The 25,073-nt window shown below is 32.4% G+C and overlaps 1 protein-coding gene and 1 pseudogene across 1 annotated transcript; both read right to left on the reverse strand.

Annotated features, from left to right (window-relative positions):
* Window positions 1-848: 848 nt before the first annotated feature.
* On the reverse strand, window positions 849-5,049 carry LOC125818442 (transcription repressor OFP13-like; annotated as a pseudogene).
* Window positions 5,050-24,183: 19,134 nt separating this feature from the next.
* LOC125818458 (dirigent protein 17-like) lies at window positions 24,184-24,667 on the reverse strand. Its single transcript, XM_049497949.1, has one exon. It carries the CDS (start codon window positions 24,646-24,648, stop codon window positions 24,184-24,186), a length of 465 nt encoding a protein of 154 aa, XP_049353906.1. The 5' UTR covers window positions 24,649-24,667.
* Between the last annotated feature and the right edge of the window lie 406 nt (window positions 24,668-25,073).

The raw sequence follows: 25,073 nt of genomic DNA on the forward strand, positions 1-25,073 counted from the left end.
GGATGGTTCAAGTCTTAGCTCAACAATTTTTTGCTGGGGTGTTACACCTCACAACTCCGAGTTGAGCGTCCATTACTTGTATAGTGCTTTACTATCATTTGCCAACACACTAATCATAAATTTTGGAAAAATCATAATCATATAAATCAATAATATCAGATATGTTATTGTTTTAATGAATAGATAAACAAACTATGCATGATAAAAGTTAAATAAATAGAAAAAACTTAAGTTACAAAGATTTTTACTCTAGGTTAATAGATGTTAGACATAAGCTAAGTTTTGTATTATACTAATTATTGATGTAGAATGTTAGGTCTTTTGATAAAATATTTTTCCAACAAGGTCAAGGTATGTATAATGAAAAAAATTAAGTCAAAAGATTAGCGACAAATTAAACTTCATAACTGATTTCTATTTTCTGGTAGCGGAGGCCAATATCATAAATAACAATATCTGAACTATCAAATAATTCATCGTCGAGAAGGAATACTATAACATAGGAAGTTCTTTTATCCATACTTAACACAACAAACATTAATAAAAAAAGAATTAAAGTATATTTACTTGATTGTTCAAACAAGGAGAAGAAATATATAAACAATACTACTAATAATACTATTAAAATATCTAAAATAAATTCTGCATTTTTTCTCTACTTCTTTTCTTTCAAACATAAGAAGATTAAACACTATCAATATTTTTCTCAAGAATATCATTCTTAGCCTTTCGCTTCGAAAACATTTCTTTTGAGCGAGAATCTATCACTAGAAATAATCTTTTAACCTCAAAAACTATAAGAATAAAGTCTGCATAAATCATACCCCTCCCCTACCGAAACCCCCCACTTATGGAATTACACTGGATATTGATGCTGCAATAATCTGATCAGCCTTATCTTCTATCAAAGACATAAAATAAGGACTAGGAGGTTCACTGGAACTAAATCCGAATGGAGTATTTTTTGTTGAAGTACTTGAATAGATCATCCATAAATCACAAAATGCACCAATAATATGCTTATGAATGTTTTTCTCATCATTAATCTCCAAATACCAAGCACATATCTCTTCAAGAGACTCCTCCCAAGATTTAATCCCTTGATTTGCTTCAACCATTCTTTCCATAAACTTCTTGATATTCCCATAAGGATCCTCCGAACTCGATAGCCTTATAACACATGAGTCGTTAAAAGGTTGATAGTACTTGAGCCCGTTACAACTACTACTATTACCCTTTGACCCTTCAAGAATTGATCTAGTTTTTTTCCCATAAGCATCCATATTCGAATCCATTTGCGTTATAACACATGAGTCATTCGATGGTAGATACTCGAGACCGTTACTACTAGTACTATTATTAGTATTCTCTGGCAATGTTGATGATGACACTTCAAGAATTGAATAGTTTCTTCCTCGTGAGGATCCATCGAATCCATAGGCGTTATAACACATGAGTCATTAAATGGTAGAGACTCGACCCCTTTATTACTAGTACTATTATTACTCTTTGACAATTTTGATGATGATACATCAAGAATTGAACTAGTTTTTACACCTGCCTCAAATTTTTGAGAGTTGAAAATGTTGTCATTATTTTCAACTCTAAAAGAGAGAGTTCTAGAGTTTCCACAAAGTAGCAATCGACATAGCAAATGAGAAGAGGATTTTTTTTGGCTTTTGAAGAGAGAAGAGAGCTTCATTTTTTTTTAAAAAGAAAAAATAAAGGGGAGGTATTGAAATGTGAATGGTGAAAAAAAATAATGTGACTTTTCTCTTTATATAGTTGTTGGAGTTTGATGGTTGGGTTGTGAATAATTAATGCAATTTTCCTGATTTTTTATTGGTGTGAAGAGCAATAAATGTCATGATAGTTTGTTGTTTGAAATTTATGATTTAAGGAAGGCTTGTTGTAAAATAAATATATATGTAATATGATATCACATGCTAAATATTCATTTTATTTAATGGATGTTTGACTAAACAAAATATTTTAAAAAGAAAGACATATTTTATCGTTAGCATAAGTTTTACTACATTTATGACATATGCTACATTTATAAGTTAAATTAAATTGTGAATTGACTTAAAATGAACCATCTTTCAAATCAAAATAAATCTTTGAATTTTTCTTGGACTCCAAATCAATTAAAGCTTCTCAATCTACATTGTTGTTTGGTTGTGATGGAGTTAAATACTCCAAAAATTTTATAAATCAAAATTGAATTTCAAATTTGAATAGTAATTTAGTGGTCGTTTGACCGTAAAATTAAAAAAGAAGAAGTTATTTTTGAAATTTTCAAAATTGAAGTTTTGTTTGACTGGATTTTATGCTAAAGAATATTTAAAATTTTAAATATACTTTGTAAAAATATGATTTATACCTCGCAATTTCTTAAAACTAGCAAAATCACCCAATTCAACTTATTTTACCTCAAAGCTTGACATACAATCAAATTTCCTCTAAAAAAGTAATATCTCAAAATAGATAGTCACACGATATCATAGATAAGATACCATATACGAGTTACTATATATTATTATAAATATTTTTTCACTTTATTTGAAACATTTGAAGTTGAAATTGAATATGAAGTTGTTTTTGGTTATTGTTTTTATAGATAATAGTTGATTGTATAAATATACTTTTCATAAAAAAAACATGAAATATGATTTAAACATGAAGTATGATTTAAACATGAAACATAATTGGGAAAAATACACGGATAAGCAAACATATACCAATTAGTTAGTTAACATAACTATAGTTTGAATTAATTACCCTTCGCCACTAATTTCTAGGCAAAATTACGCAGCCGAATTTCAATTGTATAAATGTGTAGTTTTCAAACTTTGTATAATATAATTTGTATAATATAATTTTTATAACCGTTTAAAGTTAAGATGTTTGAGTTTGTATAAATTTGTTATTTCGAGTTTATACAAAAATAAATACAAATCAATTGATACTAACCAATTTATACAAATACAGACGAAAATAACTCAATTATACAAATACACATGAATTATACAAATAGGGTCGCCCATCACAACTTAAACTATATCTACAACCTGTAAATATGCAAATTATAGCTAAGGAGCCTAATTAAGTTTATTATAATGACTAGTTGTGAAATTTCCTCAACATAATTTAATGGAAATATTTTTATAAAAATAAAAAGTTTAGGATAGATTTATTAAGAAATAATATATTGTTATATATTCACTTTCCTATTTAGTGTAAATTAGATCCCACATATTATGGATTAAAGATTTGGTGCCTTAGAACTAGACTTTAATTGATTTGTAACTTATGGTATATATGTATTGGTATTCTCTAAATGATAGACAAAACTTCAACCATTTCTCTTATCATCCAGAATCTCTGCTCTTTCTTAACTTTTTGGATTCTCTATTTTCTAAGTTGGTATCAGAGCAGCCTTTAATATTTTCAATAAAATGCCAAACAACGAAAACAATACATTAATGCACAATTTCAACATTTCAAATATCAGTTGGCAAAGTGTCGGTATGGATCCATCTAACCCATACTTTGTTCATCCTTCAAATCATTTACTCATTCTAACAAAACTGAATGACACCAACTATCCGTCATGGAGTAAATCCATGATACATGCCCTCACGGCCAAAAACAAAATTTGTTTTATCAATGGATCTATCAAACCACCTTCGGAAGCCGAACAAGCAATTGAATATTATCAATGGAATCAATGTAACAATATGATTTGTCATGGCTTACACATTCGGTGGAATCAAATTTAGCCAAAGGGGTTGTTCATGCTAAGATCGCTCATCAAGTGTGGGAAGATCTTTAGGATCAATTCTCACAAATGAACGCACCAGCAATTGATCAGATCCAAAAATCAATGGCATCTCTTTCACAAGGTATACTGACATTTTTTGCCTACTTTACAAAACTCAAAAGTCTTTGGGACGAGTTAGATACGCAGAGATATGTACCCACTTGCAATCAGATGAAAGCACATGCTGAACAAATGGAAGAAGATCGAGTAATGTCATTTCTCATGTGGCTCAACTAGACCTATGATGTTGTCCGTTCAAATGTCCTCAATGTCACCACTACCCAATGTTCGTCAAGCCTACTCGCTTGTTATTCAAGAAGAAACACAGCGAGGTATGGCAACGAAACAAGTGAGAAATTTCTCTATCCAAAATCGTCAAAATAATTCTTTAAACAAATCAAAAAAACAAGCATTGTGAACACTGCAACAGAGAGGGACGTACAGTTGATAATTGTAGGACTCTAAAAATTCATTGCAATTATTGTGACAAAAGAGGCCATGCAGAGGCTAGGTGTAAATTCAAAAATGATACGTGGGTGTCAAACAAATCAAACAACCAAGATGGGCAACAACCATCGGCTAGTGTAGAAGTCAAGGTAACTTGCAAAATATTGTTTCATCGGCTAATGTTACAGATTCTTCTCAAACTTCACATGGAACTCATTCTCAAGATACCAATAGTTATTCACATGACTTTAAGCAAATCAACTTCAATGACACAAAATTTTGCTACTGATAATGTTGATACTTGTGGAAACACAACAGGTTTATCCTCTTTCCTATACGCTACAATTAATTCTGTATTTCATAAGCCATGGATTTTGGATAGTGGAGCTACTGGTCATATAATTTCTGATTCCACACGTTTTACACACACAGAATACCCATCCATACCGATTGTTAATTTACCCAGTGGATCTGCTGCTTCCATCACTTACACAGGCACTATTCCTTTCGAAAAAATTATCACCGTAAAAATGTTTTGTGTGTTCCATCTTTTCGCTTAAATTTAATGTCAGCAAGCAAGCTCACTAATGTCTTGAATTGTTGTGTTATGTTGTTTCCAACTTTTTGTGTCTTGCAAGACTTGGCTACGGGGAAGATTATTGGCTTGGGTGAACAACGTGATGGTCTTTATTACATGTCTTTGTTGCAAAAGATACCCACCTCTCACCAAGTTTCTCAACTGTCAAATTTATGGCACATGCGTCTTGGTCATCCATCATTGTCTCGTCTTAAATTAGCTTCTTCATTGTTGTCTTCTCATAATCTCTCTTTAAATGATAATTGCACCATTTTCCTATGATTGGATACCAAGTTGAGGTGGGTTTCTCAACTTCACCAAATCAACCTTCTATGTTTGATAAATTTTCTTAAAGATGCACGGATAATTGGCAGTATGCACCATCTTCTCCTAATACTTCACCTTAACAAATCCAATACCATGACGTACATAAGCTCACATCTCCTCAATTATTATTTCCAGCCAAACCCATTGAAGCATCAGAAGTTTCTCAAGACCAACCCATAAATTTTGAAACCTCACCCTCAGTTGAACCTACTAATGCACCAAATATTATAGTAAACCCTTCAACAGAATCAACGACACCTTCTTCCACCCCAACCAATCCTTTTGAACCTCCCATAAGACAATCCCTTCGTCCTAAACAACCTCCGTCATGGCAAAAAGACTACATACTGTCATCAAAAGTCAATCAATCAAACCCAACAACAAGTTCTCAATCAGGTACTCATTATCCTCTTTCCAATTTTCTTTCTTACTCTCGTTTATCATCTGCACATTGTACCTTCTTAACTAACATTACAGGTCATACCGAGCCTACCTTATATGATAAAACAATCGTTGATCCTCACCGAAAACAAGCCATGAATGCAGAATTAGAAGCACTCCAACAGAATAATACATTGAGTTTGGTACCTCTTCCTGCTGGACATAAACCCATCAGTTGCAAATGGGTTCACAAAATTAAGTACAAGTCAGATGGTACCATTTAAAGAGATAAGTCTCGTCTTGTTGCTAAAGGGTACACTCAAGTAGAGGGGACTGATTATCAGGAAATATTTTATTCTCCATCCAAACTTACTACCCTTCGTTGTCTTCTTACTGTTGTTGCTGCACGCAATTGGTTTGCTTATCAACTAGACATCCAAAATGCATTCCTTCATGGTGACTTGAATCAAGAAGTATATATGGAACCTCCACCTGGACTTCGCTGACAGGGGGAGAAGACTGTATGTCGGCTACACAAATCCCTCTATGGTCTCAAACAAACATTAAGAAATTAGTTTCTCACCTTTTCAGAAACCATTCGATAAGCTGGCTATGAACAATCAAAAGTTGAATGTTCTCTTTTCACCCAAGCTCAAGGTACTTCATTTACTGCAATTTTAATTTATGTTAATGATATACTTCTCACAAGAAATGATCTTAAAGAAATCGAGCATCTCAAAAGGTTCCTTCTCAATCGCTTCCGCATCAAAGATCTTGGAGGTTTGAAATGTTTTTTGGGTATTGAGTTTTACAGATCACATAAAGGTATTTTCATATCTCAGAGGAAATATGCACTAGACATCTTACAAGACTTAGGACTTCTAGGATCGCGCCCATACAAGTTTCTAATGGTACAAAATTTAAAACTTACTCCTACACATGGTGAATTATTGAATGATCCAACCAAGTATAGAAGATTAATTGACAAACTGATTTATCTTACGATTACAAGACCTGACATAGTCTATTCTATTCGTACACTAATTAAGTCAATTCATGCACGAGCCTCGAAAACATCATTGGGATTCTGCTGTATGAGTCCTTAAATATATTAAAGGTACTCTAGGTCAAGGATTATTATTTCATTTCACCAGTGATCTTACATTAAAGGCCTTTGTGATTCAAAGTGGAGAGGTTGCACTGCCACAAGGAGATTATGTCAAGATTTTGTGGAATGCCTCTCAAAGTGAGTGTCTTTCCTTTATGTAGAGAGTATACACATTACACATCCTTAAAGATCCATTATTCCTATCCCTAAAGATCAGCTATTCAGTCCCTCTAAATCTTCCATTCAAATCCCTCTAAATTTGATATGCTATCTCTCCAAATCAACTATTCTATCACAATATTATTCTCTATGATTATTACAACAAATCTATATAATTACAACAAATCTATATAATTACAACATTATATACATTAGTATATACAACCATTCTCTATAAATTTATCATGATAACATCCCCCCTCAAATTGATGTTGGTGGATCAAAAAGCATCAATTCGCCTACTAGAAACTGATGGTGTTGTCGTGCCATGGATTTTGTAAATGCATCAGCTCTCTAAAGATCACTAGACATGTAAGGAAGAGTAATGAAGCTTTTATCTACAACTTCTCATTTATAATGACAATCTACTTCGATGTGTTTGATCCTCTCATGATAAATTGGATTAGAAGCAATCTGAATAGCACTTGTATTATCAATATGGAGAGGAGTAGGATTATATTGAGGAAATCCAATCTCAACAAGTAATCCATGAAGCCATACAACCTCGGTCTAAGCAATAGACATAGTTCGATATTCACCTTCTGTTGAGGATTTTGATATACGTTCTTGCTTCTTACTCTTCCAAGATATCAATGATTCTCCAAGAAACATGTACCAACCTGAATGACGAGTATTAGTATATCCCATCCACTCAGAATCTCTAAAAGGATTAAGACGGATAGGAGAACCACTAGGAAAGAATAATCCACGAGTAGATGCTCCTAGAAGATACCAAATGATGCGAGGAACTTCCACCAAATGGAGATGACGGGGAGCTTGCATAAATTGAATAACTTGCTGAACTGCAAAAGAGATATCAGGCTGAGTAATAGTAAGTTAATTTAGACTCCCAGCTAACTGTCGAAATATAGTTCGATCAGGAGAAGATCGCCTTCCTCACGATGATCACTACTAAAAAGCTGCTAAAAAACGACGGAAGAAAAAGCGACGGACGGCGTCGCTCCAAAAAAGCGACGGACTAAGAGATGCCGTCCGTTGCTTTTTAATTAAAATAATTACTTTTAAAATTATTTTACAAAAAGCGACGGACTACATCTCTTAGTCCGTCGCTTTTTATTAAAAATAATTATTTATAAATTAAACAATAACCACGTTGTCCGTCGTTTTAATTTATTTTATTTTATTAATTAGTTTTTAAAAAAAGCGACGGACGGCATCTCTTAGTCCGTCGCTTTTTGGTCAAAATATCAAGTCAAACATTTTAAAAAAGCGACAGACAACGTCTCTTAGTCCGTCGCTTTTTAATTAAAATATTTTTTTAATTTTTTAAAAAAAGCGACGGACGACATCGCTTAGTCCGTCGCTTTTTCTCGCGTTTTTTTGCTAATTAATTATTTTATATAGATAGTGACGCAGTCCGTCGTTTTTTATTAAAAATAATTATTTATTAATTTAAAAAAAGTCACGCCGTCCGTCGCTTTTTATTAATTTTAATTGTTTAATTATTTTTTAAATTAGCGACGGACAACATCTTTATGTTCGTCGCTTCTTGGTCAAAATATCTGGTCAAATATTTTAAGAAAGCGATGGACAATGTCTCTTAGTCTATCGCTTTTTGGTCAAAATATTGGTCAAACATTTTTTTAAAAAAGCGACGGACATAGAGACGTTGTCCGTCGCTTTTTTAAAAATATCGGCACTAGCAGACGCAATTTTCCCCATTTCTCCATATAAAAAACAAAATTGAGAAATATTTTGATTTAATTTTATTTAAATCTTCTTTCGGAAAATGGTTTTGTGTAAAATTAAAAACAAAAAAAATTATAATACCGACTTTCAGATGTCGGTAAAATTAAATAGTATGTAATAAATTAATATTTTCAATTAACTTTAAATAAATCGTCCTCCAAATGAAGGTTTTATATAAGTTAAAAAATAATTTAATATAAAATTCCGACCTCCCGATGTCAATATTATTTAATTAACATGATTACTTTTTATTTATCTTAAAATTTAATGTGATACTGACCTCATGAGGTCGGTATTTTTTATTATATCTAATTACTTTTAATAAAAGCGACATCCGGAGGTCGGTATGTTTAAAATATTCCTATTAATCATAATTTTGCTATTGTGCATAATATTAAAATTTCATTTTACACCTACGATTAATTATTCAAAAAGTGTAACAATTTTGTATACTTTTACAAATAAAATGTTAGAATTCGTGAAATAAATAAAAAAATATCTATAATCCATATTTAGAGTATGAAACTACGTTGATATGAATTATGAGATAATTATACTTATATTTATAGAGTAATGTACAAATCCTATCAGTCCGTCGTCTAATCATAAACTTAATATCTCATGTCATGATGTAGTAGAGGTGAAGAGCTAACATATAATCCATTCCAGTATGAAATGCGAGATAGTATTATTATATACGTTCGATCTTGAATGGATGTCAAGTATAGTGATCACCTCCTAATTATGATGACATGTAAATGATACTTCATCGGAGTATGAAATACGTTGATTAATTATATATATCTTCCTCGAGTAGTTTAACAAATCAAGTCTTATATACTAGTGGTTCAGATATGAAATACATTATCAATTAAAGAAATACCGATGATCAATTCAAGGAGATTTATATATTAAATTTGATATTGATATACTTTTGTTGATCAATAAAATTAAATTTATATAATTAGAAGGTATATAATTTAAATATATAAAATTAACTTGATCGATAAATTAAATTTATTAAATTAAATTTTTGTTGATGTGTAGTTAAATTATATATATATATATATATATATGGCCAAACACATATACAACCCCTCTAACTTGTCCACATTTTTCATTTTGGCACTTTATCTTAGCCTTGTTCCATTTTAACCCTTGAACTCCATTTTTTATGTTCCATTTTAACACGAAATACTATTTTTATGATTTATTTATTTTTATATATATTCTTCAATTGCAACTTCTTATTTTAAATCGACATGTGTCATTTAATTTTAGTTAAAAAATTAAAAATTAACAAAAAATAATTCTTTTTAAAAAATAATAATTTCTTTTTAAGAGTGTTATGTATTTTTGTGTGAAAAATAACCGACGAAATTGTGTTGGTTTTCTTTCTTTAAAATCACTGACAACCTAACAAAGTCAATCGAGTTTTAACATTATTTAGTAGTGTTATTAGCAATGAACAAGAGTCTTTTTTTAGTAGTGTTATTAACTAAGTCAGTCGAGTCTTTTTGAAGATGGATTTTTTTAATCGTATTGATTTATATTAAAAATTAAAAGTGAGTATTTGCGTTAAATTTAGATAGCCTAGATGATAAGAAAAAATAAATAAGTAGTGTTATTTAATTTGATTGAATGTTTAAGAAAGAAAATCAAAGAACTTTCGTCAATTTATTTTCATGCAAAAATACAGAGAAATATCAAAAAATAATATTATTGTTTGAAAATTTGTATGTTCGTTCGCGAATGTTTAATTTTTTTAATTAACAGGCACACGTCTATTTTAAAAAAAATAAGAAATTGCAATTGAAGAACATAAATAAAAACAAATCATAAAAATTAAGGTTGTCTAAAAAATTATATATTTTAGTATGCATGATTTATAAAAATATTATTATTTTTAAATTATTATATTTATCGATAGTTAAACTCAAAATAATTACTTTACTTATATTTTAAATTATTAGATGTTTTTAATAATGTGTGAAAATATTTTAATATGTAGTATTTATTAATCGGATAGCATTTCTTTATTCTTCCTCTAAATTATTTAAATTATAGTCCATTCTATTCCAATTTATTTCAATTCTAGCCCTCTTTCTATGCAATTTTCTTTCGATTTTAGCCTCTAATTTCAATTTAGTCGCAAGTGATTATTTCAATTTAGGCCCATTCTTATTTCAATTTCAGATTCCAAGTGATTTAATCCCGTCCGTCCATCTCTAAATTAAATCCTAGATCAAATCTCAGCCCTACATCTTATATTATTCAAGGGTCCAGATTAAATTCCATCTCCTTCCTTCTAATATATCAAAACTAATACCCTAAATTAATGATCTCCTCTCTCCCTCTCCAGCCGCCGCCGCCTCCTCCATCTCTCTTCTCCATCGACACCGGCGAGACAGAGAGACACGATCGCCCTCTCCAGCGAAACCTCCGTTCCCCCTCTCCTCTCCTCGCTGCCTTCTCTTCCCTTTCCTCTCCTCCTCTCGGCGAGAACAACTCCTCCAGCGAGCTCCGTCACAGCAACAACAGCAGCCGGCGGCGAACAAGCAGTGACCAGGCCACCCCCGATCAACAAACTCCAGCAAACAAGCAATGTTGTGACAACGAAAACGAAACATTTTGATAGGGATGGATCTTTACAGATCTTCCCCAGGTATGAATATTTATTTTAAGCCTTAAATCTTTATACATGTGGGTTGTTTTGTTCATTGGTGTTCTTCCTTACCTAGAATTCTTGTATGAATAAGGTATTGCAATCCTTTAGAATGCTTTAGTGTCATTCCGATTTCATTCGTTTTTGTGTTGGAATTAATGTGTTAACTTTGTGGTAGAACTAGTGCGTGAATTTCTGTGTTGAAATCAACTTGTTTAAGTCTTGATTGACCATAAGTTAATGTGGCATATGTATATTAACAATTGATTTAGCACTCTCCTTAATTGACAATTGCCCTTAATTAGTAGTATTTGTTGATTTGATAGCAATTTCGTAGGTAAATTGGTAAATCGGATTGATGTTCGTTTCTTCCAATTCTCAATAATCTCTAAATCAATTTGAAATTATTTAGTCAACATTCTCTCTTATTAGTAAACCTTGATTTCATCCTGTCACTAAATTATATATATTGAACTTGAACTTGAAATTAGAATTTGAACTTGAACTTAGATTTTGACTTGAACTTAGAACTTAAACTTAAACTTAGAACTTGAACTTAGAATTTGAAGTTGAACTTGAAATTATAACTTAAACTTAGTTATTGAGGTTGAAATTAGAATTTGAACTTGAACTTAGAACTTGAAATTTGAGTATTGAATTTGTTAATTAGTGTATTGAATTAAAACTTTAACTTGAACTTAGAATTTGAAACTTAGAACTTGAACTAGAACTAGAACTAGAACTTAGAACTTGAACTTAAACTTAGTTATTGAAGTTGAACTTAGAATTTGAACATGAACTTGAAATTAGAACTTGAAATAAGAATTAGAACTTGAACTTGAAATTATAAATTGAACTTCAACTTAGAACTTGAACTTGAAATTAGAATTTGAACTTGAACTTAGAACTTGAACTTGAACTTAGAATTTGACTTGAACTTAGAACTTGAACTTGAAATTAGAACTTGAACTTGAACTTAGAATTTGAAGTTAAACTTAGAACTTGATGTTGAAATTTGAACTTGAACTTGTACTTAGAATTAGAACTTTAACTTGAAATTATAAATTGAACTTGAACTTAGAACTTGAACTTGAAATTAGAATTTGAACTTGAACTTAGAATTTGACTTGAACTTGAAATTAGAACTTGAACTTAGAACTTGAACTTGAACCTAGAATTTGAACTTGAAATTAGAACTTGATCTTGAACTAGAACTTGAACTTGGAACTTGAACTTAAACTTAGAACTTGAACTTAGAATTTGAAGTTGAACTTGAAATTAGAACTTAAACTTAGTTATTGAAGTTGAAATTAGAATTTGAACTTGAACTTAGAACTTGAAATTTGAGTATTGAATTTGTTAATTAGTGTATTGAATTAGAACTTGAACTTGAACTTAGAATTTGAAACTTAAAACTTGAACATGAACTAGAACTTGAACTTAAACTTAGTTATTGAAGTTGAACTTAGAATTTGAACATGAATTTGAAATTAAAACTTGAACTTAGAATTAAAACTTGAACTTGAAATTATAAGTTGAACTTGAACTTAGAACTTGAACTTGAAATTAGAATTTGAACTTGAACTTAAAATTTGACTTGAACTTAGAACTTGAACTTGAAATTAGAACTTGAACTTAGAACTTGAACTTGAACCTAGAATTTGAACTTGAAATTAGAACTTGATCTTGAACTAGAACTTGAACTTGGAACTTGAACTTAAACTTAGAACTTGAACTTAGAATTTGAAGTTGAACTTGAAATTAGAACTTAAACTTAGTTATTGAAGTTGAAATTAGAATTTGAACTTGAACTTAGAACTTGAAATTTGAGTATTGAATTTGTTAATTAGTGTATTGAATTAGAACTTGAACTTGAACTTAGAATTTGAAACTTAGAACTTGAACATGAACTAGAACTTGAACTTAAACTTAGTTATTGAAGTTGAACTTAGAATTTAAACATGAACTTGAAATTAGAATTAAAACTTGAACTTGAAATTATAAATTGAACTTGAACTTAGAACTTGAAATTAGAACTTGATCTTGAAATTAGAATTTGAACTTGAACTTAGAATTTGACTTGAACTTAGAACTTGAACTTAGAATTTGACTAGAACTTAGAACTTGAACTTGAAATTAGAACTTGAACTTAGAATTAGAACTTGAACTTGAAATTTAACTAATTTTAGAACTTTTCGTGCTAGGCAACTGAGGAAGTTCGACATCTAAAACAGTTGATACAAGACTATATTGCTTCTTTCATCAAAGTAGGATATAAGGTTGGTGCTTCTAATTTTCTAAAGTTCAAGTACAATTGTTTTCAATAATGTGTTTGTGTCCATCTAGTATTGATATTTAACTTTAATTTTATGATAATATTTTTTGTAACACCCCAGAAATTTTTTTGCGCTAAGACCCGAACCTTCCTTCGTAGTGAGTGAGATTTTTGCAAGGAATTTAAAATTTCTTAAGTGTTAAGGTCATTAGATGTAGCACCTTGAGTTCCAAAAAGAATTAAATTGGAATTTTGTAAGTTAAGCTAAGTATGAGTTTTGGGTCGACTTCAAATGACCATAATTCCTAGATCAGGATGTATTAGGTGTGCTACAAGATACCGTAGCGAAGATCTTTAAATTATCTTTCCAACGCCGCTGAGTTTGCTAAGTTTCGAGGTCGGATGAGTGAGATATGACTTTTTGAAGATAGGCTGACCAGTTAAGGAAGGTTAGCCGAAAATAGAGAGGGGTATTTTGGTCTTTTTCTTACCCAATCAGATTTAATTCGTTTTTAGTAATATTTTAAGGGACTAATCCTATTAGGTTCAGTTTTATAATCCTAAAATACGCCTAGTGTTTTAGTTGAGAATTCAAGAAGAGAAATGAAGAAGAGAAAAGAGGAGAAAAGAGAAAGGATGAAAGCGTTCGTCGAGATTCTTGCATCTTGTTGCGGATTTTCGCCATGGGTTTAATCCCTAAGAGGTATGTAAGCTTCCATAGTGTTGGGTTCTTTCACCCACACACCAATCATGATTTATTCAGCGTAATTTCGTTCTTGAAATTTAAAGATTAGAGTTCTTGATGAGTTCTTGATAAGTGTTCTTGAAGTTTCATTAAGTTTTGATGTAAGATTCTGCTTGGGTCAACTTTAAACGACCATATCTCTTAGAATATTAAGATTTACGTGATCCATAACCTATCCAATTAAAGGTAATTGAATCTACTTTCCAACCCACCAATTTCGCGTCAATCCAATTTCTGAGCAAAAAGTTATGACTATTTTAGTAACCTATACAGTGCTGTTACGAATTAGCCGACGGGAAAATATTAAAAAGAGTCGTTTTTGTCTTTTACCTCCAAGAAAACCATCAACGAATTTCTTGACAAATAAAAAGCTCAAAACAATCAGATTTTCATCTTCACTCATGAAAATCATATTTTTGGCCATAGAGATTTCAAGAAACTAACTCAAGAATCTCAAGAAAGGTTTTCTTGATTGTTTACCTTCAAGCTAGGGTTTCAAGGATTCTAATCAAGTTCTTCTTCAAGATTCTTCAAGAATCTTGTTCTTCTAGGTATGTAAGGCTATCATAGTGTTGGACTAGTTCGTCCTCACGCCCTACCTCTACTTTCAGATCAGTAAAAGAGTAATCTAAGATACTTTCCCTAGATTTGAGTATTCTTGAGATAAGTTGATTTTGGGTTCTTGAATTCACGTTTCTTTTAAAAGTTATATTCCTAATTATCGAATAGTTATATTGTTATTGAGATCCTTCATATCATGAATCATAACTCTTGAATTCATAATTCAAATTCAAGAGAGAGTTAAGAGTAGAGTTCAAGAAAGCCTTTGAGTTCAATTGTGAATCCTTTGAGATCAACTATCGATTTGAACTAAGTTTTGAGGAAGTAAGTAATGAGAAGAGTCACATACATGAGTTTCATAATGTTATGTAGACCTACGAGTCAAGTCGTTCATGCCCATAAATTCCGCATGAACTCCAGAAGTTGAGTATCTTTGAGAAGAGTAGTATCTTCAAGTTCTAAGTCTTGAGTATTGAGTTCCTAATCCCCTTTGAGATTATATTTCTAAGCATGGGACTATTACATGTTACCCATAAAGTCTTTGAGTTGAATTGTTCATGCCCATAATTCGGCATGAATCCTATAAGTCGAGCAGTCTTGAGAAGAGAAGTATCTTTGAGTCCTTGAGTTGAGTCGTTCATGCTCATAATTCCGCACGAACCCTTTGAGTTGAGCATTCTTGAAATTAGTAGTATCATTGAAGTTCTTGAGTTCCAAGTATTTGAGTTCTATCTATGGTTATTGAAAACCTTGCATTGAGTAGTTCATGTACATAATTTGGTATGAACCATATTTTAAGAAGTCTTTTACAAACGTTTTAACTTTGTCTTTAGACTTAAGTTTTGAGTTCAGTAAAGAGTAAAGAGTAAAGTTTGAAGTCCTTTTCTTCAAAAGTATATGGGGACTAAGTATTCCCAAGGAGTTTATAAATGTTTTCACATTTAAATAAGAACGGAAACTGAGATTTTCTAAGGGCCTTCGGGCTAGTTTTCAGAAAAGAGTAATAACTTTCTAAATAAAGCAAGCAGAGAAACTGAGATTTCCCAGATAGCCTTTGAGCAAAGTTTTTGAGCAATTATCTCAAATCAACTGAAAGAAGTATGTTTTTAAAACATAAGAGCTAGTATATTTTTGGGAGTAGTATTGAGCACCGATATGGGGGAGAGTTTAGACAACTCACAGCCTCCATAAACCATGCAGCCACCATGGGTAGAAAAGGGTCATACTTTTTAGATGAACCTTTTTCGAAATAGACTAGTGGATCCATTAGGCAGTTCAGGTCCTATACCTTTGGCCAGGTATAGGATGCGCTGGCAACGTGAGGAAGATCGCTGTATCATCACAATAACTCTTATGTGATGGTTGTCGGTTAGAGAAACTCCCACAGAAGTTATTGTATTTTTATATACATCAGTTTATTGTATTTTTATATACATTTCAGAGTTATGTTGTATCCTTGCATACACACAGATTTGACAGCATATTTTTAAACAATTTGTTTCTTTATATTGCACTTGTTTTAAATTGCTTTATATTGAAATGAGTTCAGTCATATTTAGTTGAGTATCCAGAGTCGAATATCATATCTTTGAATCGAATATCATATCTTTGAGTTGAGTATCTAATCTCGGAGTTGAGTATCTTATCCTTGAGTACTTCTGAGTTGAGTAAGTTTGAGCAGTTTTGAGTACCCTTGAGTATTCCTTGAGTTGAGTAAGTTTGAGAAGAGGTAAGTATGTTTCATTTCTATCAAGTTTCAAGCTTATGTTTATGTTTTAGAATTCCTCTTACATGCTCATACATTCCACGTACTGAGCCATTTGGCCTGCATCTTCTCATGATGCAGACACATGAATTCAGGATCATCAACATGAGCTTCGTTGATACATCCAAGAGTTCGATTTAGCTATGGTGAGCCTCCTTGCTTTCAGAGGACTTCATTTACCTTTCAGTTATATCAGTTGTTAGGATGTCGTGGGTCTTGTCCTGACTTCCATCTTTATCAGTTAGAGGCTTCATAGATAGTCAGTATAGTTGAGAAGTATGTATCATTTATTTTATTAAATGTTTTAAAGACTAAAGTTGCCTTTTTATGGCGAGTTGTATATATTTTACTATACAGAGTTTTCTTTGGACTTAAAGTTTATATTTAAGTTTTATGAACTTATATTTCAGTTTTTAAGCTTTGTATGCTTGAATCAGTTTTCCGCTTGTAGTCAGCCAGGATGAGGGTTCGCTTGGGGACCAGCAATGGTCTTCGAGTGCCGGCCATGTCCAGGGTGTAGGCTCGGGTCGTGACATTTTTGTGTCCATCGATTGTTTGTTAAGCATAAGTACCAACACTAGTTGATCCTATTGATGACAAAATTGATTTTCTTGCAAGATCGATTTGTGTCCATCTAGTGTTGACACTTAGCTTTAAATTTAGAAATAATATATTTGTTAAGCATAAGTACCAACACTAGTTGATCCTATTGATGACAAAATTGATTTTCTTGCAAGATCGATTTGTGTCCATATAGTGTTGACACTTAGCTTTAAATTTAGAAATAATATATTTGTTAAGCATGAGTACCAACACTAGTTGATCCTATTGATGACAAAATTGATTTTCTTGCAAGATCGATTTGTGTCCATCTAGTGTTGACACTTAGCTTTAAATTTAAAAATAATATATTTGTTAAGCATGAGTACCAACACTAGTTGATCCTATTGATGACAAAATTGATTTTCTTGCAGGATCGATTTGTGTCCATCTAGTGTTGACACTTAGCTTTAAATTTAAAAATAATATATTTGTTAAGCATGAGTACCAACACTAGTTGATCCTATTGATGACAAAATTGATTTTCTTGCAAGATCGATTTGTGTCCATCTAGTGTTGACACTTAGCTTTAAATTTAAAAATAATATATTTGTTAAGCATGAGTACCAACACTAGTTGATCCTATTGATGACAAAATTGATTTTCTTGCAAGATCGATTTGTGTCCATCTAGTGTTGACACTTAGCTTTAAATTTAAAAATAATATATTTGTTAAGCATGAGTACCAACACTAGTTGATCCTATTGATGACAAAATTGATTTTCTTGCAAGATCGATTTGTATCCATCTAGTGTTGACACTTAGCTTTAAATTTAGAAATAAGTTAAATTAAAAAATGTGGTTTTGTTGATGGATTTAGTTGTTGGAATTAAGTCAAAAGTAAACTAGTTCAAGTTATAAAGTTGTTAATGTGGTTTAGTTGGTGGATTTAGTGTTGTATTAAGTCAAAACTAAACTAGTTAAAGAGTTAAAGTTGTTTAAATAAGTTAAATTAATTAATGTGGTTTAGTTGGTGGATTTAATGTTGTATTAAGTCAAAACTAAACTAGTTAAAGAGTTAAAGTTGTTTAAATAAGTTAAATTAATTAATGTGATTTAGTTGGTGGATTTAATGTTGTATTAAGTCAAAACTAAACTAGTTCAAGAGTTAAAGTTGTTTAAATAAGTTAAATTAATTAATGTGATTTAGTTGGTAGATTTAATGTTGTATTAAGTCAAAACTAAACTAGTTCAAGAGTTAAAGTTGTTTAAATAAGTTAAATTAATTAATGTGATTTAGTTGGTGGATTTAATGTTGTATTAAGTCAAAACTAAACTAGTTAAAGAGTTAAAGTTGTTTAAATAAGTTAAATTAATTAATGTGATTTAGTTGGTGGATTTAATGTTGTATTAAGTCAAAACTAAACTAGTTAAAGAGTTAAAGTTGTTTAAATAAGTTAAATTAATTAATGTGATTTAGTTGGTGGATTTAATGTTGTATTAAGTCAAAACTAAACTAGTTAAAGAGTTAAAGTTGTTTATGATCAGCTTGTTCGTAAACACATGGGGTAATGAAGCCATCTATACAGAATTTTCCAAATGGGTGAGGAACTATGTAAGTGTGCAATCACTAAGTATTTAATAATATATTCATGTTATACTAAATTATATTACTTGAAATAACAATCGCGTAGGTTTACGATGAATACTCCAGTGTCCAACATTTGCAATTAGTGAAAGAAGTAGCCCTTGGACCTCAATCTGAAGTACTGGCAACGAATAAGTATTGTGTCAATGGTTTTAAGTTTCAAACTGAAGAAGTATCTAGGAACAAGAAAACAAATAATAGCGGTGTCTATATACAAGGTGATGTTGATGGTACTGGTCAAACTATTGAATATTATGGTGTCATTCAAGAGATTATTGAAGTGAGGTATTCAGGTTGGCCTAATAAGAAGATTGTATTGTTTCGGTGTGAGTGGTTTGACCCATCACATAGAGGCACAAAGGTCGACCATCAACATAATATAATTGAAGTTAAGCACACCAGGAAATACAGAAGTTATGATCCTTTTATTATTGCACAACATGCTAAAAAAGTGTATTACGCTTCATATCCATTGCGTAGAGACAAAGCTGATTGGTGGGTTGTTATAAAAAGTAAGCTTGTAGGAAGAATTGAAATTGACAATGTCTTAGATGTGGCGTATCAAAATGATGTTGCAATTGTTCAACAACAAGTTGATGTTGAATTGGAAACCACACTACAACATCCTCAACACCTATTAGAAGAAGTATCTGATGATGAGATATTGAATGTTGAGGAAGAAATATCCGAGAATGAGGAAAATGAATCATTTGATGACGAAGAATGAGACGATAATGAAAATGAAACAACTGAGGAGGAAGAATGGGAGAATGATGGAATTGAAACAAGCGAGGAGGAATAGTGTAGAATGAAAGCTAGCTAGTACATATGTAAGTGTATTTTACTAATTTTATTTAATTTATGATTTTTATATATATTATACATGTAAATTTGCATACAGATGTCATCAGGCGGTGACGGTGATAGATATCGCGAGCATCTTGGAGTTGGCCAGACTAAACAGGCTAAAATGAAGAAGTCTAGGAGACCGATAGATTCTGAGGATATTGCAGGATCTATTTCTTCTGCGCCAGAGCGCATCAGTCATAATACTCACTTATTTGCTGTTCCGTTTGGTACGGCAGATCCTCGGCAATATTATCCTAATTATCGTCAACCAGTCGGTGCTTCATCTACTTCACATGCATTGCCTTCACGACGCTACGAGGACCTACCTTTACAGGCTATTCGTCAAGCACGACCCTTATCGGCAGGTACTCCATCTCTCACAGGTATATCTCCTCAGTTATCTGCCATGAGGCTTGGAGATTCTAGTAGCGAGCAGTCAGATGCTATGGCCGGTACGCCTCCATTGAATCAGCGTTTTGTGCATCCTGATGTATCACCCTCGTCTACAGCTGTACCTAGTGCTACACCACATGATATGATGTCTGCTCTAGCTCCTGGCCAGAAGGACAGACTTGGTAGAGTCATGATTGAGCCGGATGGATCATCGTAAGTTTGTTTTGTTATCTATTTGTTACTTTATTTTATTTATTTCTTATACTTTAATATATTATTCATGAACTAACATATTTATTATGTGTTTTGCAGGTGGCATCCTGCAAAGGATGCTGCCCGGGCTTTAAAAGAGTGTGTTAGAAAACTCTATAGACAAGCTTATCACTCTTGGAGCGAGATTCCAAACAGTATACGCCAGGCGATGTTTAATAACTTTAAGGTATATATTTTTTAGTTAAGTTTAGTATACTTTACTTTTTTTTACTATCGATTTAATTAACGTTATTCAATTTTTTTTCAGACTATGTGTACTTGGGAGTCGAGGTACAATTTGGTCATTGGGACCACATTTGAGAGGAAGGCATCCACCAGACTGTCTAACTGGCTAAAGAGCGTTCAAGATAGTGGTGAACGTCCCAGTTGGATGTTGCCTCATGTTTTTGCTGAATTGGGTCAGTATTGGAAAACAGACAAGTTTAAGGCAATATCAGATCAAGCCAAAATGGCTAGAGGCAGTCTTAAAGGTGGCTCGTTGCACACCGGAGGTGCAAAGACGGTTGGAACAATTGTACGAGAGATGGTAAGTTCTAATTCAAACTTTTAAATAAATAATTAATTGATACATATATATCGTTATAAATTTCAGTTTTTATTTATAGGAAAAATAATTGGGACGCACTCCCATTGAACCAGAGGTTTTCAAAAAGACTCATGTCAAGAAGAAAGAAAATGAGTCAGATCCGGATGTGTAGGTGGAGGAAAGGGCCGAACGAACTTTTGTAAGTTATTTAATATGAAAAATATATATCAATAGTGAATATATTTATGATATATATATATATATATATTGATGTCAATATTTGTATTTAATATGTAGAATGACTTTAATAAGTACGTCGCTGAGAATCTAGATAGTTCGGTTCAATTGACACCTGAATTGTCCACTCAGATTTGGAAAGAAAAAGTGGTAGGGGGGACACACAAGGGTAGATGCTATGGTCTAGGCTCTCGCAACGATGTTAGACGCCTTCAGTCAGGCTTAGAAGGTATTGGATCGCCACGTCAAACTGAGCCACTTGACGGTGTTCAGATTGCTGCTATGTCGGATCAAATAACTAAACTTACAGCGGCACTAGCAGAGTCTGAGCGGAAAAGAGTAGCTGAACAACAAAGCATGAGTGAGACCGTTCAGCAAATCAAAGAACAAGTGATGAACCTCGCTCGTCGACCTACTACTTCGGCTCCCGATGACACCGACGATGAGAGTGATGAGGATGATTATGTAGATCTCACTCCCTAGTTTAGATCTCTGGACATTTATGAACTTTTTGTAACTTTAAAACGAATTTTAAAAGACTTTATAAGTCTTTAATTTATGATTTAAATACTTTTGAATGTTATTTTAAGTTTGTTATTTTATGTTTTGTTTAGACTGTTTATAATTGTGTGTTTGATTGGGCTGAATAGTGTAGAATTGAATTGAATTGAATTTGCAGGTGGGCAGCAGAAGCTGAGATCTGCTACTGTAAAAAATATTGCAGAAAAAGCGACGGACAGCGTGGTTTAGTCCGTCGCTTTTTTGAGTTTTTAATTTTTTTAAAAACCCAGAAAAGCGACGGACAGCGTGGTTTTGTCCGTCGCTTTTTTGGGTTTTTAAAAATAAATTTTCCAGAAAAGCGACGGACAGTGTCCTTTTATCCGTCGCTTTTCTGGGATTTTCAAAAAATAAATTTCCATAAAAGCGACGGACTGCGTCGCCCTTTAGAAATTTAAAAAAATTTAAAATTAAAATAAGGCGACGGACTCCGTCGCTTTTTTAAAAAAATAGTCGAAAAACAACTCAGTCCTTCGCTAAAAAAGACACAGTCCGTCTCTAAAAGCGACGCAGTCCGTCGCTTTCTTAGTGACGCAGTCCGTCGCTTTTTTAGCGACGCAGTCCGTCGCTTTTTGAAAAACGACGTTGTCCGTCGCTTTTTAGAGACGCAGTCCATCGCTTTTTGAAAAGTGACGAGCTAAAGAGCGACGGAAGTGACTGTGTCGCTTTTCCGTCAATTTTGACCAAAAAAGTGACGCAGTCCGTCGCTTTTGGCCGTTGTTTTTTGATAATTTTTTAGTAGTGGATACTTCACATTCAATTCCAATGGAGTATCTACAGAGGAGGAATCTTGAAGACCAACCAAAGGGATTAGATCCTAAGAATATTTGTGTTGGTTTATAAACACACTTGAAGAATTATTATGAACTTCCAAATTCAAGAAATATGTAAGAGTACCAGGATCTTTCATATGAAATGAATCTTTAATATGCTATTGTAGACTAGTGGTTAATGAAGAATTTGTTCATGTGGTAATAATGTCATCCATATATACCAAAAGAAGAACACAAATTGTAGATTTTTTTCGGAAGAAACAAAGATGAGTCATATTTTCTCTTCTCAAAAGAAAATTGTAGCAAAGTAGATTGAAACTTGTCAAACCGAGCCCTAGGAACTTGTTTTAGTCCATACAAATATTGATTCAACTTGCATACATCTGATGTAGGTGATGAGAATTAACGAGGTGGAGGTTTCATATAAATATCTTCTTTAAGATCACCATGGAGAAAAACATTTTTGACATCTATTTGATGAATATACCAGTTTTGTGAAGCAGCAATGACAATAATTGTTTGCACCGCAGTCATTTTTTGTACTGGTGCAAAAGTCTCTTCATATTCTGCTCCAAACTCTTGTCTATTACCAAGAACAACCAACCGAACTTTGTATCAATCAAGAGTGCCATCAAAATGAGGTTTAATTAAATAAGCCTATTTACATCCAATTAGGAGTACACGATACTCTGGTATACATCACCGATAGGCTCATGAGGATTAGACCTTGAAGAATTCTTAGATTCTAGTTGTGGTGCAGTCTCAGGTGGCTAATTAGTTTCGGGATGGTGCAAAGTTGGTTGACATCGTTCATACACAAATCCATGTTTGAACCGCTTAAAAGAAGTTTACAAATCCTCAAAAGTAGGAAGAAGTGGAGAAACATAAGATGACTCAACATGAGTAGAAAAGAAATACTAATTTTCAAAGAAAACAACATTTCTAGAAACACGAAATTTGTTAGAACATGGATCATGTAACATCTCGTCTTCGAAAAGCCAACTAGAGATTCGTACAAGTTAAACTTCAATTTTTAGTTTTGAGTCAACTTCAAACGACTATAACTTTTAGTACATAAAGAGTTAGGTGGTCCATGTGGTATCAAATTGAAGGTCTTTGAGCCCTCTTTCCAATGCCGCTGAGTTTTCTAAATTCCGAGCTCAGGTGAAGGAGTTATTCTTGTTTGGGTGCAACCTGTCTAGTTAAGGCATTTCATCCATTTGAGAGAGGGGTGTTTTGGTCTTTTCCTTACCCCACACGACTTGACCACATTTTACACACCCAAGTTAAGGGTCTAATCAGACGCTAAGTTAATTTAGACATTCCAAAAGTGTTTAGGGATTTTAACTTTATTTAAGTCATATAATTTTAACTTTATTAACTAATTATTTGACTTGATAAAAAAAATTTGGTCATGCTGTTTAGTTGACAAGACTATTTCAATTCATGTTCTTCCAAATCCAAGCTCCTCTAAAATAGGCCTGTTTTGACACAGAATGTAACATGTGTAAAAATTGAGATGGTTATAAAGGAAAATGACTTTCAACCTTAAATGGAAAATATTCACTTTTAGTATTTGGTAACTAAACACCAGAAAATATTGTTCATCACTAAATTTGGAAGAAAAGAAAACAAGAATAAGTCTATTTCGAAACTTTATTAAAAGTCTTTAAACAGTTTCCTCAACTGTGAAAATGTTTAACTCACCACTTATCATATACTCCATGTAATGTAAGACATCCCTGGAGTTCTACATAAAAATGACGTCCTTCTTCACCATGTTTTACTCAATTTTTACGCCTTCATTTGTAGTTCCACCCTTGGATTTCCCCGATTTCTGAATGGATCTCTGTTTTCTCCTAATGGACTCTGTGAATATTGTTGCCAGCGGAATATTCAAATTCAAAGGCTGAAGAACTTGGTCCAACTCATTCCACTCAAGTTCTTCAACATTACCATTTTCATATTTCACCTTGAACCGACCAACTTCCTCGCCAAATTCAGTAATTTCCCCATAGTAATACTTGTTCCCAAACAACTTGCGAACTTCTCTTCCTTCAAACCATGGACCAATAACAGTGTCAAGTGATTCTTCTACTGCATCAGTAACTGTTGGGAAGGGAGAAAATGTGTCAACACTTGAAGAAATGGGAGGCAACCCGTTAATAACAACAGCCGGCTCTCCAGGTATCTCAAACACTCCAGGTACTAAAGACTCCTCCTTGTCGTCATTGAACGGAAAATCCATTTCAAGCCGTCCTTTCTAATCAACCTTGTCAACAAATGATTATGTTCCTATTATAAAATGGAGCTTCTCATTTTTAAATAACAAAAAATAGATGAAACATCAATTTATATGCAAACAATTATCTAAACACTTGGTAACTAATTGCCTATTAGCAAAAAAGAAGTCTAACAACATGAGTAAATATTATGTTTTCTTATTAAAATATGAATAACATTATGAAGACATTTGACACGTGCTACCTATTTGTATGTGAAAGTAGGCTAATTCCTATCGTTGCGAGAAGGAAGCTAAGTCACTCACTACAAAATTCATGGAGTTCAAGAAAACCTATGAGAAACTGAATATACTTCTACCATTCAGTGTTAATATCAAAGTGTAGCAAGTTCAGAGGGAACAAATGATACTAATGAGTTTTTTAGATGTAC

The sequence above is a fragment of the Solanum verrucosum genome, unplaced genomic scaffold (genome assembly GCF_900185275.1).
Source record: "Solanum verrucosum unplaced genomic scaffold, falcon-dt-bn FXZP01000233.1, whole genome shotgun sequence".
Taxonomy (NCBI): domain Eukaryota; kingdom Viridiplantae; phylum Streptophyta; class Magnoliopsida; order Solanales; family Solanaceae; genus Solanum; species Solanum verrucosum.